The 18581-nt window shown below is 40.2% G+C and overlaps 1 protein-coding gene across 4 annotated transcripts in view; it reads left to right on the top strand.

The window, feature by feature from the left end:
- The window catches only part of ENOX1 (ecto-NOX disulfide-thiol exchanger 1), a 355077-nt gene that overhangs the window by 216685 nt on the left and 119811 nt on the right, over window positions 1-18581 (top strand). For 3 of the 4 annotated variants that reach the window (XM_072135263.1, XM_072135265.1, XM_072135261.1), the window contains 2 exons: window positions 6426-6566; window positions 9199-9336. In XM_072135263.1, the coding sequence (XP_071991364.1) occupies window positions 6473-6566; window positions 9199-9336 (232 nt within the window). In that variant the 5' untranslated portion in view covers window positions 6426-6472. The remainder of the gene's footprint in view (window positions 1-6425; window positions 6567-9198; window positions 9337-18581) is intronic. The other variant, XM_072135262.1, reaches the window with a different exon arrangement.

Here is an 18581-nt window from a genome sequence, read left to right on the forward strand (position 1 = left end):
TAATGGGATGTATAGATAGTTAAGCAGTGTTTGCTGGGACTGATAATGTACTTTATTGGAACACTGTTGGGTAAAATGAGAAGTAAACTTTTGTCCTATTTTCCCAGTATAAAATAAAATTAAGGATCAGCAAATCTTAAATTGTCCAAATTTTATGATACGGCTTGCTGATTCAGTTGGCTACATAGGTGTCTAGCATCACCGCCTGTGGACAGTCTTCTTCCCTGACAAATTATTTGTTACTGTTATGATGCAGGTCATTAGGGAGCCATAGAAAGCACAATGTGCTGGGAATGTTTAATGTGGTAAGTTGTTCCTAGTACTACACATTTTATTGGACACAGCTGCGGATGTGTATGTTCTTGTAATGATATCATCACAGTCATAGACAAAAAAGATCCATTATCTTTAGTGAATACTTTCAGTTGAATCCATCAAGAATTTTACATTTTTGCCCGCTAGTTTAATTACCCAAGAATTGGAACCGTCAGAAGTGTAGTGCATGTATAGACTTCTATACCCCCTTCAGGCTTGGCTAATACAATCATCCTGTTGTTATGATGTACTTTGCCTTAGTTACTTTCAGACAAAGTCACTTACATGCAGTAGTGGTGTATAACATAAGCGGTTTGGCCGATAGCCCTGGGCCCAAGCCACCTATGGGGCCCATGGCCACCCATCAAATTTTATACTCAATAGGATTTTCACCCATGAAATCCTCATACATCTGTTGCTGCCCTAAATACACAAGTACACAAGAGCCATTTCGTGACCTTTGAATATCATCCAAGGGTCCTGAAACTGCAGAATGAAAGCAGGGAAACTTCTTCCATTCCCCAGGAACCTTATTAAGACATGTAAGAAGAGAATTCCAGACTTGTAGGGACTATAGCAGTGATGGCGAACCTTTTGGGGACCGAGTGCCGAAACTACAAGCAAAAGCCACATATTTTCACAAAGTGCCAAATGCCAATTTAAAGTAACTAAAGTAACTCACAGGTTTCAAACGTATTGGCATCCTGAGGACACCAATACAGCAGAAAGAAGGAGCAATTCTGATTATTATTGTAGTTTACCTCTAAGGTCCTTTAACAGGATGAATCACAGGACCGGAAAAGGGTCTGCAATGATAATCCAGCTCTGTCAGCACCTCCTTGCTCCTCCTGCACTTCTAGTCACGTTAAAATAGTGCTGAACGTGGCATGTACTGGGCTGCCTGTGACTACAGGAGAAGGTATTGAGTCCTAAATGGTGACCTGGGTGATGGCCTGGGTGCCCATAGAGAGGGCTCTGAGTGCCACCTCTGGCACTCGTGCCATAGGTTCGCCACCACTGGACTATAGTATGGCTCAGGGCCCATGGTAGTCTTAATCCGCCTCTGAAAACCTTGCATCTCATGTCCTTTGTTGTAACATATGACCTTTTTAAAAAATCCCTTCACAAGCATTGCCTCAAGATACATGGTAAGCCATTAGTCACAGCTCTATACTGATACACACTGTTTATTGCTGAACTATGTTAATGGTGTATATTTTATACTTAACGTGGTATCAACGTAATGACCACATTTCTAACCTGAAAATAAGTCTAAGTCTATCTGCTACAGCATTTCTGGACAGTAAATCCTCAGCATAATACAGTAGCATTATAGTGTATGGGAATTATCCAATGGAAACTTCCTTTCCATTGTGGACTTTTGATCTACAGGAAATAAGTGAATGTCACTTATTCCTGTGGATTATGGTTTCTCAATGCAAAGGCTCAGCTCCGCCCCTCAGTTGCAACAAAATTGCGGCATTTAGCAATTTTCATACTAGTTCATGACTGCTGTATTCTGATGCTTGCAGGGTGGCTGCGGGATTACTGCTGGACAATGGAGGTCATTTACTAAGGGCCCGATTCACGTTTTCCCAACGTGTTACCCGAATATTTCTGATTTGCGCCGATTTTTCCTGAATTGCCCCGGGATTTTGGGGCACGAGATAGGATTGTGGCGCATCGGCGCTGGCATCCACGCAATGGAAAATGGGGGGCGTGGACGAATGAAAACCCGGCGGATTCGGAAAAACGGCCGCATTTAAAAAACAAAAAGTGTTGCGGAGCTTGCACTTACCTTCACCACGAATAGGCCGGTGTACTTGAGTGCATTTCAGCGGACTTCAGCGCAGCAGCGCCACCTGGTGGACGTCGGAGGAACTATCTTAGTGAATCCCGACCCGACCGGACCGAATCCACCGCAGAGAACGCGGCGCTGGTTCGCGAATGGACCCGGCTAAGTTAATCTGCCCCAATGTGTCAATTTTACATCCATCAAAAATTCATAAATTTTTAGTCTATTGGGTTTTTTTCTGTTTCAATAGTTTTTATTGATTTAACAGAATAAAAGCATAAATTCCTGTCTGTAGAGGTTGTTCTTCCATTAAAAATCAAACAGTTTTTTATTGGGTTTTTTTACAATTCCATACGGCACATTGTATTCTACCCATTTTATTTCTTGATTGTTAACAACAAAAAGATGGTTGCAAAAAAAAAACCCTGGTACCCTAGCGACATCTGAGGGAAAAATAGAAGATAATTGATCAGTATGTTATCAGTGAGCATCTGATGTGCAAATGTATAGAACGCCTGTTTGAATAAGCCCTAATAGACCATTTTCTCCCACTTCAATTACAGTAGATTATATTGCTTATGCAAGAAAAAAAAACTTAGCAAGTTGACAAGTTGAATGTAAATTAGGTATTTTTTTTCATAGATTACCTCATTAGCTTTAATTTTTATTGCATTTTTTTATCATTTATGTTGCCATCCGGTTCCAGGGCTTCTCAGGTCAGGGCATGAGATTGAAAATATCATAATTACAAGTCAAGAACAGGCATTTATGCAGATAATTAGTGCCCTACTTCCTACATATAAATGAGATGAGGAGAATGAAAGGCATCCCCACGGATGGAGCGTGTCAAGCCCTCGGCATTGCCGTAAGAAATATTGCTACATATAGAGATGGGAAAATATTTTGAGGGTCATTAACTTGTAAAGGATGTTTTAGAAATTAGTTAAAGGTGACTATCGAACAAAAAAACTGTAGGAAATAACCTACACCCCAATGCCAATCCTGCAGTGACTATTTCACTTCCATTATTTATCACATGTATGAAAGGGTTTTATCTTTCTTTCTTTTTTATAATTTGCTGTCCTTTTCTTTAAGTAGGAGAAAATCACCAAGGGTCCTGTGTAATTAAATGTTACTTTTAGCTCTAAACCTGTATTTTTCCTATGTAGTTCTGTTTAGAAACTTTATGACCCTTAGGCTTATTTTCTTTCCAGCACTTATGGTACATTCAGCATTTCAGGGTCAGGCTGGTCCATGGACTTCTTCCATGTTCTGACACTATAATAGAACTTAATCAGTGGTAAGTGCTAGAAATGAGCTTTTAGTGAAGTCTGATGTGTGACATAACACTCGGAGCAGGGGCAGGGACCTTTTGTACCACTCCGCAATTTGCGAGCTCGCGTTGCCAAAAGATCATAAGGGCTTCACTATATTTTTGACATGAAGTTAAATGAAGGTCTCACTATTTTACAGTACAGATAATGCATTGCTTTTACATAAAATGTGAATCCCTAACCTCTGTGGTGATATAGGGTCCAGGACGTTGATGAAACAGCTTTAGGGCTTAGAAAATATGAAAAGTGACTTGAAAACCACTTGTTAGATCACATGAATTGCCCCCAGCATATTGTCATTTTACTTAATAACTGAATACAGATAAAAATTTTAGTAGAGTGATTTTGATCCATATTTTATAATGGAAATATTTTTTGTACAGTATGTGTGTGTTGTCTGTGTTGCTTTAGATACAAATACAAATGTAAACTACAGGCTGGTTTTTGTAAAAATAGGTATAAATGTAGTATTTTAGACTGTTATGGCCAAATTTGCACAAAGTTTTGAAACACAAGTTTTCCTTAAATGTTCCAGGGGTAGTGCTTATTGCTCTTTTTGTTTTAATAAGTGTTTGGGGCTTTTGAAAGAGCATTTGATGTCCTGCAGCCTTACAAATTTACCATCGTTTACGGCAGAAATTTTGGTTACTGTTGATACTTTCTGCATATAAGCATTATGCCCATTGCATAGAAATACGACATGTACCAGCAGTCCTGCCTTGTGGATAATCCCTGAATGCTCATCAAGTGATTCAGCAGTCCCTCTACTTAAATGAAACCCAAAAATAAAACATCATTGTTTAGGGCAGCTTTCTGGACATAGCGTTTTGTGAGGGGGTGATGCTGGAAGATAAAGTGTGTAACAGCAGGTACAGCCATGTACCTTGAGAATGGATTGCATATAAGTCGAAATTTTCTTGAAAACCTTTTCTGGAAAGATTCTGAATGGTCCTTTTCCGCGCTGTTTTACTTGTGGAATGATTTGGAAGCATTTAGATTCCCATTAATAAAAATGTATCTTCTCCTGCTCACTTATGAACTGAATCTATGTCCTTGTAGATGAAGTGTCCTGCATCATAAGCATTCATTTCTGAGAAAATCCACAGTCTGAATGCAGAGAAAATCTTCATTTTATTGAGATGCAGATGAGCAATTTAGTGCATAATGGATGTGATGGTAACGTCTGCTTGAGCCTCGCTTGCCCAGGTTAAAGACTGTAGGGGAGGTGCTTGGGAGTCATACTGGGCAACAGAAGGCACACCACACCTTACTGTTCACCCATGGTGCATTGAAATATTAATAAAGATCTGCATTCAGACCACAGCTTTTCCCAATAAATGTATGTTTATAATGCAGGACATTTCACCTACAATACTAGGTTGGTTTATATGTGATCTGGAAGCTGACAAAGGACCCTTAAACATCCAGACCAGCTCCTATATTACACCAATAAATCCTGTATGTGTGTATCTATGAGCCTTCCACCGATGTAAAATGAATGCGTTTACAGTTCTGAGATTAATAAACACAAATTTGCTGCTACATTAGACAGCTTCTTTCTGCATTATGTGCTCTGGTTCCGGTGTGCTGGATGGCGTGATCCTTGCTGGTTTCTTTTGGATTAGTTTTGTGGGTCTCGGAGAAGTCATATCTTGCTTGCATCTGTTTTTGTGCTACATAAAATTGTCTTTTAAATAGGAATGTGCAGCGTGTGGTGGGAAGCCTTTAGTATGATCTGAAATAATTAGCATTATGCGGCTTTTGTGTTGAATATGAAGTTGCTACTTTATGCATTCTGCCGTCCCAAAATTCGGCCCATTCTGGGAAGACTGACAACATTTGGAAAGTTACATCCCTGGCAGTGCTAGTTGGAGTGATTAATAGAAACGCATTGACTATTCATTGTGTTGCGTGTCATAGGATGTCACTTGGCATACTTCTCCGTGTCTCATTGCTTTTATTTGTCATTTTTACCTTTAATCGAAGTCCTCTCTCTCTTTGCAGGGATTTATGTCCTGACAGTTGAGTTTAATGATTTAGCCTGTTTGTTTAGTGTGTCGGCCACCACACAGAAAGGCCATTGTGATTGCCTATAAATAATATGATCAACAAGTCATAAATCATGGGGACTTGCATAGCCATGTTTTGAAACCTATTAAATGTTTTTGCATATTTTTCATAATATGAGAACAAATTATAGTAAAAATGATAATGTAACATAAAATTAAGTATGCAGAGTGGCCATATAATTGTGATTGGCCATATAGCTGTTTTATGGCCATATAGCTGTTTTATGGCCATATAGCTGTTTTATGGCCATATAGCTGTGATTGGCCATATATCTGTGATTGGCCAACAGCTATTCACCTTCCTCCAGACATATGTAGAGCACGTAAGTGTTGTCAATAGGGAGAAAATAAAAGCTATTCTTTGACCCAAACAAAGGCTACATGCCAGAGGTGGCAATCAGATCCACGGACATCCAACGGAAGTCCTGAAAGCTATTGCTGGAGACTCGAATAGGGTATTGTACTTAACCTGGTAACCTTTTTTTACTTGTGGCCAACCCTATAGCTATGAAGTCGAGTAGGTCCGCACACATATGTAGCAAATGGATTCTGCTGGGCCGTGGGATACTTGTCTGACAAATATCCGATAACTATCTTTCCCTAGCATTATAATGACTCTTCCATGTCAGAGAGTAAGAACAGAGTATGTATCCTGCACTGCCACTGTTGTCTTGTCAGGAAAGAAAATTACAGGTGACTCCTGGCAGACAAAGTGACAGCTAAATCAGCTCTGAAGCAGGTAGTGACCGCTGTACAGGAGCTTCAAGTTAATGTCCCAGAAGTATCACAGTCCTGACCTCCTTATGCACCAGATGGCTCTGCCACGTCTTTTATGTTTTCAGACAGACAATTTAAATGCTTAACACATTTTAGCGCTTCATTTCTCTCTATTTTTTTTTTCTCTCCATTTAGAACGTAACGAGTTGCTGGTGGACTCTTCAATTAACAAAAAGGCTTTCATGTCTCAAAGTGATAACAATGCATTAAGAGCTGTATCCATAGTTGAAAGCACCGAACAGCTGCAGAAAGACCCTGCAAAAACAATGGCGACAGGTAAGAAATCGCATTGTATTTCATAATTATATAATTGTAGAAGTGTTGATGTATGACACCTAGTGCTGAAAGAACTTCTAAACGTGATGATTTTGGACATAACACACACACCAGGGATGCATATGTGCTGTGTTATGTCACATTTGGGGGTAGTTTTTACCACATTGTTTCTCCTATTACTTTTTGATAGTTTTTTTTGTCACTGTTGAGACCTCTTTTGCCGTAGTTGAGCCTTTTTTTTTACTCAAGTGAGACAAAAAATAATCTCAACTTGACAGGTACAGCAGAAAAGTGTCAACTGCTACTAAACATTCTCAAAGAAGTACAAGAAACCAAACAACGTGGTGATAAATTCACAATTGCATAGGATCTACAGTGAAGCATTTATACAGGCGGTCCCCTACTTAAGAACACCCGACTTGCACACGACCCCTAGTTACAAATGGACTTCTGGATGTTGGTAAACTGCTATAACAGTTATCAAAGGTCTTCAATTAAGCTTTATTGTTAATCCTGGTTCTAATGACAATCCAAAATTTTTAAAATCCATTTATCACAGAGACCAAAAAATATTTGGCTGGGGTTACAATTATAAAATATACAGTTCCCATTTGCATACAAATTCAACTTAAGAACAAACATTGTACGTAACCCGGGGACTGCCTGTACTATTCTACCTTTATTGCCTTCATTGCTAACTTATTTTACTGCCCTTCTCTATTTGTGTGGAGAAACCACCTAATGATGTAGTGCTTCAGTGCTTACACAAAAGTTTAGCTGCTAAAAAATATATTTACAACTCAAACAGTTAGTATGTACCTGAGTTATAACTCATAAAGTGCGTATCTGAACTTCTCCTGAACTGAGTCTTCCTGGGAATATTGGATTATTGCTCTGTTCAGTTATTAGGTTTTTGCATATAAAAATGATTTATACCCAGGTCATAAAAGTAAGAAAAGTAAGTGGCCATTTACTAGTGCCAGTATGGGCTAGGTTCACATTCATCTTCAATCTGTTTTTGATCCCATGTATGTGCTTGTCTTTCTTGCAGGCTCGGTCTTGGCAGTCTTATGCATAGAAGTTTGCATGTTCATTATTCATGTATTGTGCTGCCTGGGTTTTGAAACTCATCCCTTATATTTTGATGGCACTATATCAATAAAGATTATTATTATTATTATTCTTTCAAGATTATAACAATAGCATAGAAAGCTATCCACAACCAGTGCCCACTATAAGACCCTTTTCTTTATTGCTCACATTATTGTCTCCATGCTCAATTGTAAACCCCCTATACTATGAACCTTGTTACTCCGGCACATTAGATTCTCTCCCATCCACCAAATATTTAAATTGGGTATTGTCATTATAGAGATTTATATCTTATCCATAGTAAGATTCTTGGGAGGTCTAACAGCCAAGTCTCCTTGTAATGAGCAGATCACAAGTCCTTGTGCCTTATAGTGAATAGGATTTGGGACCAGATGCTTTGTCCAATACCTGTCCAGAAGTCCGTTAGAAGTTAAAGAAGCTCAGGATGTGTGGATGAAAACAACCTTTTTAAATCCTCTACACACATGTAGTATTATTTTTGATAGACCACCATAATTCCATAGTGATTAACCTGCAATAAGGGGTTCACATAACATTACATCAAGATGAGGACAAATGGAAGTACAAAACACAAAAACTACAATGATTTGGAACATGTGGAAGGAGGTGTGGGGGCTCACAATCTATATGGGAGGGTAGCTGGAGACACAAAGCGGGGGAAACATGACAGTGAGGTTATTGCATGTTGCAGGCAATCCTGAACAGGTGGGTTTTCAGCTTATGTTTGAATGTTTGGGACATAGGGAACAGTTTGACAGTTTGGTGGATGCACAGAAGAATTGCTGGACACGGTTGTGAGAAATGCAAATAGAATGAGAGTGAAGATGAAGGTCTTATGAGTATCAGAGATTACGTGTTGGACGTTATTGGCTTTTGGATGGCTTTGTAAGCCATTGTTAATATTTTAAACTGAATTTGTTGCATGGGTAACCAGTGGACAGACTGGCAGAGGAGAAGCGAAGAGACCGATGAATTGGAAGGATGTTATAGAGTTAGCTGGAAGTCTACTTAGAAGAATATTGCAGTAGTCCAAATGGGAGATGATGAGGGCATGGAGTAGCGATCAAATAAACAGCAGCGTCCCCTGATTAATGTCTTTTTCCTTCAGTAACTCAGTAGCTTAAACGTATTGCACCAGCTTTTGTGCAGTGTTTGTGTGTCATTTTATTTCCTTAAATGCACAAAACAATAAAAATATGTTACGAAGAAAGACAGATGACAAATCACCAAAATCATTTTCTTCCCCATAGACCCCAGAGGCAAATGTGCCTAACCATGCAGTAATGAATGCCTATTTCTAATGATTTGCATCACTTGATCTTACCCTTGGACCATTTTAATCCTGTTATACACGGCTACATCTGCTACATGTAGCACTTTGCTCATGCAAATGATGTAAATAATCCCGACAAGACCGGCAAAGCCAATGCACATCAAATGAAACATTTGCCAAAATAGATTTCTCTATAGTCTTTTAGGTGCCAGTTACGCTCTTTGTGTCTTGTCTTCCTGTCTGCAGCAGCTGATGCTCTGGGAAGTATAGCTATCGATGCAACACACCTCACCATGTCAGTAACGGACCCCACGGCTTGGGCTACCGCTATGAATAATCTGGGGATGGTCCCTGTAGGACTTGCTGGCCAGCAGCTAGTTTCAGGTAAGAGTTTTCCTTTGCAGATTGATTGTCCTAATCTAGTTGAAACATAAGTGGATCAGACTCTACAAAGTGACATTTTATTTCCTTCTACTTGGATAGTGGATGGTAATAAACGGCACCCGCTGTAACGCAGCCCAGTGAGTCAGCCACAATTCTTCAGGGCACAATGTTATGAAAAACAATCTGTATCCCCAGACTTGTTGAGAGGGAAGATGCTCAGCTGCTGAGAAGGGAGGATATGGGGAAGGTGATTAGCCTTTTATAGTCACATTTCTATGCATGCTGGCAGAGGAAAAACACGGCCATTGGCTGAAACCTCCTGCCAGGAGCTGGAGCATTGAGCTCTGTATGCTGGCGTGAAAGCACATACAGATAACAAGGGATTAAAATAAACCCCACGCTTTGCATTGAAAAACACACATTATTTTCTTAATTAACAATCATTCGGTGCTTCGGAGTTTTGCATGTAGACTATTTTCATATTATTTGTACAGTTATTGTTTGGGAGATGATTATAAGGTCCTGAAATATATATTGAGAAGGGAACATTCTACAAAACTTAACAAGAGGATTGTGTTTCACGCTGTATATTCATTAGGTGACTTGGTACAGTGACTTCCAAATTAAGTTCTGTCTCCAGGGAAGAAATGTACCGAGCTTCAGTAAACAATCTGTCGCCCTTCCACACTCTGTATATGTATCATCTACATATATGTACTGGATAATCCTGTGTATAAATATGTTTTGTGTATGTAGAATAGATTCTCGGTTAGGCGGGTTTATTGGAAAGCACATCGGGTTATGTTTTAATATTTTATTGTGAATAGGAGATAAAGCATTGTTCCATCAATATTTAAAGGCAGACCATGACCTTTTTGCCCGTGCATAATTTTTTTCTGTCTGGAAAGCGTATAATAAGGTCATGCCCAATGCTTTCTCACTGTTATGTTTTCTCCACTGTAATGATCACAGGGTGGAATCGCTTCATGCTGGGTAAAGCTAAAACAGAGGTGTGGACTAAAAATGCAAACATATATTCATCTATAGATTTGTTTAATACAGACACTAGTCAGTGGAATTGCCGCTGAGCCGGATTTCTCGACAGGTGGCAGATCTCTGGTGCAGAAATTTTTCCTTGACTTGTGCCTAATGGTGCACATGCTGATGCCTGCCTGCTTTTTACAATGCTGGATGTATTATCACATGCAATCAGCCATGACGGGGACCTTCCACTCAGTATCACTAACATTTCCAGTAAGAAATGCAATTTCTAGTTCTACATGTGATGACGCAAAATAAATATATGGAGCAAGTATCAGGATTAAAACTTATTGGAAATTATATTCCAATTTTTTACTCACCACTAGCTGCTCAGACTAGTGTGTGCACACTGGTGAAAACCATATGGATCATCTCAAAGTATTACTGCTCATTGTAGAACAAGAACCTAGCAGTCTTCTTACACCAGTGGAGAATGTTTTAAAGTGTATCTAACTTTGCTACAAGCTGAACAGAAATCATTAATCCAGTATGTGTATATGAGGAGTAAGGGTAGGATGACACTGCATTTTTGCCATATGTTGTAAGGACACGTCGGGCATATTCCTTACAACATATGGCACAGACCTATCCCACTGTATTTTTATATAATGTTATATGTCACCCGGTTACTCCTCCTCCTCCCCCTGAATGTGTGGAGGCCAGGAGTGAACAATGGCAGCAGCTGGTGATTGGCTGCTGCCGATGTACAGGGTGTTTTCCCAGTGAGATCACTTCCTTATATGGACAGTGACGTCTTCGGCGTTGTCCCTTCTGCTGATTGACGTAACCGCTCATCCAGTGTATCCTCTTAATAGGCTTCCATTGCCTCCGCGGAGTGTATACGTTGCTCAGCAGGAAGGAGCAGGTTGGAAAGATCTGTGCCGCTATGTCTTGCCACCCTGTCTTTTTCAGCGGATGAGTCATATATTGGTCAGAGGGAGGTAATAACGAAGTCTTCTTTTACCAGCATGTGTCAGCTGGTACACTGAGAGTATATGTTGGGAATACGCTGTGCATATTTCAAAAGTGAAATGTCATCCCAGAATAATAATGTTTCCGGACATTCTAAAACTTGTAGTCTTCAGTTTCCTTCAGCGTTGGTTCTCCTATCTGTAGCGCATTTACAACTGCTGGGAGGAGACTTTGATCCTGTGAATCTCTGTTCCCCCTCCTCTTAGATCTTCCTTATAAACTGACACCTCATTGAGCTTCTGTCTTGTTTACTTGCAAGACGGAATTCACTGAAATATTAAAGTGAAACACAGATGATAGGTAGGATAAGAGAGCGGATAAAAGCCAAAGCAACTGTAGAAAAAGGCACATTGCTTTGATAATACGGATTCCTTCAAAGTTTGTTGAAGGGTAAACTTTGCATTAACTGCTTTTATAAGTGTCAATTTACATGGTCAACAACTTCAAGCAATGTTTCAAGCAATTATAAAATTGTTTGTAATATATTTTATTAGAGAAAAATATCACTTTCTCCAGATATCACACTCTTTTCCTCCTCTCCACACTTCTTAAACTGATCTGTTAATCCTGCGTCTTCCATCTTTGTCTCCTTAGTTATCAAATTACTTGTGTCTTCAGAAGTGTATTAAGAAGGGACTTGGCAGACAAATACAAAAACACAGGTAGTTGAATCCTATAATAAGTTATCTATCACATCCTAGGTGCTTTTTTTCTGTTTCTGGATAAGATAGAAAGTGTTAGAGAGCAGAGTCTTCCATTTTCTCCATGCTCTATTTATAGGAGACTGTGTTGGAGCTAGTCTACAGGTCAACTGAGAAATATGGGTGAGGCCTACAGAAGTAGGAAACGGCATGGACTGATAGGTCTTACTGTATAGCCACCGCTATTCGAGATGATGTCCTATAGTTGTATCGAAGAGGTAGTATTCCATAAAAATGTAATGTTAGATAAGACCACTCCCATTTCCAGACCAAATTCAAAAAGAAAAGCACATTGGATAAGATTAAGCAATGTTCATACAGAAGGAAGGCTGTGTGTGACCCCCTTACTGCTACAGTAGTGTCTTGCGATGCATTGTGCCTTCACAAGGAGAATTTCTTCATCTCCTTAGTAAATAAAAAGAAGGAATGGGGGAGAGGAAAGCGTAACGTGAAGTGGCTCAGAAATTGAATGTCAGAAATCACAGCTTGAACATCAGTATTGTGATTAATGCTCTTTTGGGTAAAAGTCATACTGCAGATGCCGGATTTAATCATATTCATAAGACTGTACAATGTTTTTATAACACACAACAGCGCAGATGAATGATGTTGATAAACATTGTATCTGAACCTCCGACACACCGTGGGCTGAAAGTGTTTCTATTACCAAAAAGCACTGTCAATTTGTACTTTTCACCGCTGATACCATCTCGCACACCTTCCAGGTTGGTTGAAAAACAAGAAAATTGCATTTCCTGCGGACAATAAAGTGTCACTTTTCATGTACCCTCATGTTTGTATTCCCTGTTAACTTTTGACATTGCAGGGTAATTTTTTAATGGATGGCAAGAAAAAGTCCTGTAATGACTCTATATGAAAAACATTATGACAATGTAGCAATGAGAATCAGAAAGTTCCTCATTATAACAACCAACATTCTTATGCTAATTAATACCATAAAATATTCCATTGTCTTTTAATTGCCTCAGTACTTGCTGCACAGATACAGGGCACGTGTTTGTTATTTTGTGTTTGTGGAGATGGATGAAGCAGCCTCCGAAATCATGTGCATTCCCCTTTGAATATGGCCCCTTTGAATATATTCTGAATAGGTTGCATAATTTATATGGATTGCAAATCTAGCTATTTGGAGCTTCAGTGATGCATAAAGCTCTGTTCACACTGGTGCCCTACAGTATGATGACTCTACTATGACCTGAACCCATTGGTTAGCATAGAATGGAATATATTAAAGGGGTATTCCGGGAATATGAATGTCTGATACAAAAACACATGATTATAAAATTAAATGAATATAACAAAACTCAATGTCATTAGTCACAAAATGGAGCTTAAATAGTTTGCATACTTTAGAGAGGCCATAAAATTTTGTGAATCATAAAATCAGAGTTATCTCCAAGATGGCTGCCACTGGAAACTGCAAGTCCCATCATCCTTTGGTTCTCAGTAACTCGTCCTCCTCTTATGCTCTGCTCCAAGTGATGATGCAACAGACTTTCCTGCTCTGTTACCATAGTAATGATGTGTAACTGCCATCACTGCACATTGTATCACTGAGATGACGTCTCACCACAACACTTCTGGCCATACTGGATGCACTACAACCAACCAACTACAGCCAAATATCACACGACCTGCCCAGGCAGGTGCAGGACATGTGATGTGGACATGTGACCAGCGGCCATCTTCTGTCCTGTGCTCCGTGCAGAGGAAATGAATGAAATGATAAAAGGGCCAGTTGCATTTTCATTCTTCAGTACAGTCTATGTCAATAGTTTTTTTTGCTAAGGGGAGCAACATTTTAAATAACAACTAATTACAAATTGGCTTATATTTTAAGGATCCATTTGTATATGAATTATGTGGATTCCTGGAATACCCCTTTAAGTATAACTACCAGTGCTACCAATGCTTGTGGCTCTTGATAAACCCCCGTTGACATATAATGGGATAAATGAGGTTCTGCTAAGGTCGTTTTATAAGCTGCCTTTTAGCCTTAAAATAAATGAATTCCTACAGTTTTCACAAGTCATGGATTTTCATACAATCCCACTCACTTCTCAACAGTTATCTTCTTGCCTTCACATGTTGTTACATTGCAAAGTAACCTCTTTGATAAAGCTGCATGCCAAATGTTTTTTGCTAAATTGAAGCACAAATTCTGGCACATTTAGAGTAGGTAAACATCCACCATTATATTTCAACATCTGGTTTTCATTTATAAATAAATCTATAGGTGATACATTTCCTTTGACCTACAGCGCTACGTGTTCTTGTTTTCCATACCTGTAATTCAGTTACAAATCAACTTTGCTTCCCTAATAATTTGCTTGCCCAGATTGTTTGTATGCCTTATGATATATGGGGTTCTGCTATTGCAAGTTGATAATAAAAAGTGGGAAGTAAGCAGGGAATAATAATGTTCCTTAAAAAGAAGAAAGAAAACCCTGGATCTGGTAAATTAATTTAGAAGCGGAGGTTTTTGACTTCAATTCAATTCAAAGAAGCTTTATTGGCAGGACCAAATACAATTTAGCATTGTCAATGCATTTATAAAATATTGGATTGTGGGGTATAAGGTTGGGAACAGGATGAAGGGGGACATGGGTTTGAAGGGGTTATTATAGTCTATAGACCAGTGATGGCAAACCTTTTAGACACTGAGTGCCCAAACTACAACCAAAACCCACATATTTTTCGCAAAGTGCCGATGCGACAATTTAATCAGTAACTTATTACTCCCTGCGCTGTCACATGTTTAAATTGTATAGGCACCTGAGGACACCAATACAGTAGAAAGAAGCAGTCGAAGTTTGGATTATCATTGTAGCTTCCTTCTGGGGTCCTGGGCTGCCTGGGACTGTAAGAGGCCTTGAGTCCTGTCTGGCGAACTGTTGGGGTGATGGTGCAGGTGCCCATAGAGAGGGCTCTGTGTGCCACCTCTGGCACCCGTGCCATAGGTTCGCCACCACTGCTATAGACTATTATTATTATTATATTATTATAGACTTTATTGGCACAGAGACACAGTTGTTGCTGCTTTCTTTGACCACGTTGTTGAGTTCAGCATTTGTACAGTAGTTAATGCATGTTGCAACTTGTTCTGGTGTTTAAAGATCAGTAGTTATTGTAGTCATGTCTTTATGTAACACCATTGGTGTCACAACTATTTCTGATATGGAGCTCATTGTAAAGCAGATAAATGATTGAAAGCCTCTTATTATTTGTTTCTTACCCTAAGGTACAGTCTTTGAAGTGATCTATACAGCCATGAGCATGAGCATCACCTGCTGAGGCGTAGAATAACTAATGCTCCCACATCCAGTATACTTTGTATATGCTTGTGTCTCCTATCTATTTGCACTGTAGCAATGGAGCCCGGATATCCTGCTTTTCCAATGTGTACACATATGATATCGTCAGTAAATCTAATCGTATAAGTTGGCAGCTTATTTTTTTGTTCTTGGTACATTTCTGTAAAACACCACGTATCCTATTTGCAATATTTTATACCGATCCTTATAGCCTGGGGATATGGTTTGGTATTTGGATTGTGATTTCCACGTAGGCTCTAGGCTTCAGCGCCCTCTCCTGTGTAAATATTATGGTACTTTCTCAGGATAACATTACCCTCTGAACATGATTCTCTGAAAAAAAAAAATGTTATGTACTGACACATCTAAGCCACTCCGTTTCTCAGTTGGTGCTTAGCATCTGTAGACTGTGATGGGATTATAGGATTCCTTACTATTTTTGTAAGTGTGTTACCCTTAGCACCCATACCAATACCTCCTTTCCTCTGTGTCATTAATTGGTTCAGTATCATTTGTCAAGTTGGTTAATAATGTGCAGATAATAATTTAGCTTGTGCTGGCAGATAGTCCTTTATAATTTATATATGTACCATATGTAGGGTTCACAATGTAATCTCTTTTAGGCACATGTTCACATACACATTCAGAGGGACACGGACACCTGGATACCTTCTGCAAAGTTGGCCCTTTTACTTATAAATAGTAGAACAGATGCTGAGGACACTGACATAATAATAGAGACTATTTATTCTAGGTGCAACTTAACAAGGTATCTTTAATATCTGTATGGTTTGAGAATTTGGGATTAAGCCTCTGAATACAGGTAATGCTTACTGAGAAAATACACAGACTCGATGTAGATCTATTGACATCAATGAATGGAAAAATAGACCCAAATTGTTGATGCCAGCTGTGTGGTGTCTACTAACTAAACCCTATCATTAGTATAACCCAATTCATCTTCATTATCGTCTGTATAGTAGTACTCAGTTATTAAGTAATTGGACATTCATTTCAGACTGCCATATTGTAGGTTACCATTTGACATAGGTCTTATCAGGACGTAAATTTCAGTATACATTGTCTTGAAGTTTTATTTTTTGTTTATTGTATAGTAAGGAAACAAACCTTTAGCCTCCCACAAAAAAACACATATCAAAGGTTAAAAAAGGATAAATCTACAAATAACTTGAAAGTTTGACAATTTTAGATATTGTTTATTAAATGTTACTCTGTCACTTAAAGGGGTTGTCCAGTATTCACAAATTAATGTTGCTGTCTTTAAAATAAACAGTAAATAATTTTGCAATATACTTTAGTATATTTAGTATCAATTTTCAATGGATTTCTAGATCTCTGCTGTTTAACAGAGTTACAATAATATGGCACAGGGTTGGACTGGCCCATTGGTGGACCAGTGCATCCACCGATGGGCCCCAACACCTGGCTCTATACCATGGGCCTTTGTCCCCATAGGAGACCCCTGCATGCTATAATAAAAGTACACAATGCGGCTGGCGCCAGCAGCTGGTGTAATATTACTAAAGAGAGAGTTAAAGGGGTATTCTCATCTGGGCATTTACATTCAATTTAATTAATCTGACATATATAAACATTTCTTCAATTATATGTTATTAATTTTTGTTACCTGGGTGAAGATAATTTCTCATAAATGTAGTCTTTTAGTCCCTTAGAAACAAGACTGTGTCCTTGGATACGACCACGTCTGCTGGAGGGATTGCACAAAGACACAAAGGGTGTTTGTATATGAAATGTCCGGGAGTTACTGCATGTCCTGTGGTAATGATCAGTGAATCCAGGTGGTCAGGCAGGGCTCAATAGCGCATGTCTGGCCACCCCTGCCAAAATGTGAGGTGATCGAATCCGAGGAAGCTAGCTCGTTTCTAAGGGACAACATGGCTACATTTATGAGAAATTATCTTCACACAGGAACATTTGTTTTTTTAATAACGTCCCATTGAAGAAATGTTTACCTATGGAAAATGAATTAAATTAAATGTAAATGCCCAGATGAGAATACCCCTTGAATGATGTCGGCATATGTAAGATACCAATGCCATGAACAGTCACAGTGTGACGCAGCCGCGAGACTTCATCAATTTGTAGCACTTTGACCCAGGCTTGATGATGCATCCTGTTCTAGTCCAGCCCGGCTGAAGATAGAAAACAGAAAACCTACTGCGATAGGTTAGTATAGGAGGAGGACGCAGGGGCCTGGAGGTGGCGGACGCAGGGGCCTGGAGGTGGCGGACGCAGGGGCCTGGAGGTGGCGGACGCAGGGGCCTGGAGGTGGCGGACGCAGGGGCCTGGAGGTGGCGGACGCAGGGGCCTGGAGGTGGCGGACGCAGGGGCCTGGAGGTGGCGGACGCAGGGGCCGGGAGGTGGCGGACGCAGGGGCCGGGAGGTGGCGGACGCAGGGGCCGGGAGGTGGCGGACGCAGGGGCCGGGAGGTGGCGGACGCAGGGGCCGGGAGGTGGCGGACGCAGGGGCCGGGAGGTGGCGGACGCAGGGGCCGGGAGGTGGCGGACGCAGGGGCCGGGAGGTGGCGGACGCAGGGGCCGGGAGGTGGCGGACGCAGGGGCCGGGAGGTGGCGGACGCAGGGGCCGGGAGGTGGCGGACGCAGGGGCCGGGAGGTGGCGGACGCAGGGGCCGGGAGGTGGCGGACGCAGGGGCCGGGAGGTGGCGGACGCAGGGGCCTGGAGTTGGCGGACAGAGGAGTCTGAGCATGATCAAATTTTCATTTTAGAGATTACTTGCAAATTAGGCTGAAGGGGCCTGCAAGAAGTCAGAGGGGTCTGAAGAAAGACTGGGTCTGCACTGAATATAAATAATTAAGGAATGCATAATTAATAAGAATGGAGCAAATTGGTAACATAGTTTAAGACCTTTTTTATCCAGGTGCCTCAGCGTCAGACAGAAAAACAAGATATCTGCCAACCCTAAACTTAGAAGATCCAGGGTCGGGTCTAAGGGCAACAAAAATTGTGTATACCAGAACTGATAGACAGGTTGGATATATATCTGTGAAATGCTGTAATTATGTTAATAATACTGAATTAGAGAATGTGTTATTTTGTTATCCTGAGTACATTTAAGAAACTTAAATTAAGAAACTTAATCCCACTTCTGCCTGTGTCTGATCACTCTTAGGCTACATTCACACACATGTATGGG

Source organism: Engystomops pustulosus, chromosome 2 (assembly GCF_040894005.1).
Source record: "Engystomops pustulosus chromosome 2, aEngPut4.maternal, whole genome shotgun sequence".
NCBI lineage: Eukaryota > Metazoa > Chordata > Amphibia > Anura > Leptodactylidae > Engystomops > Engystomops pustulosus.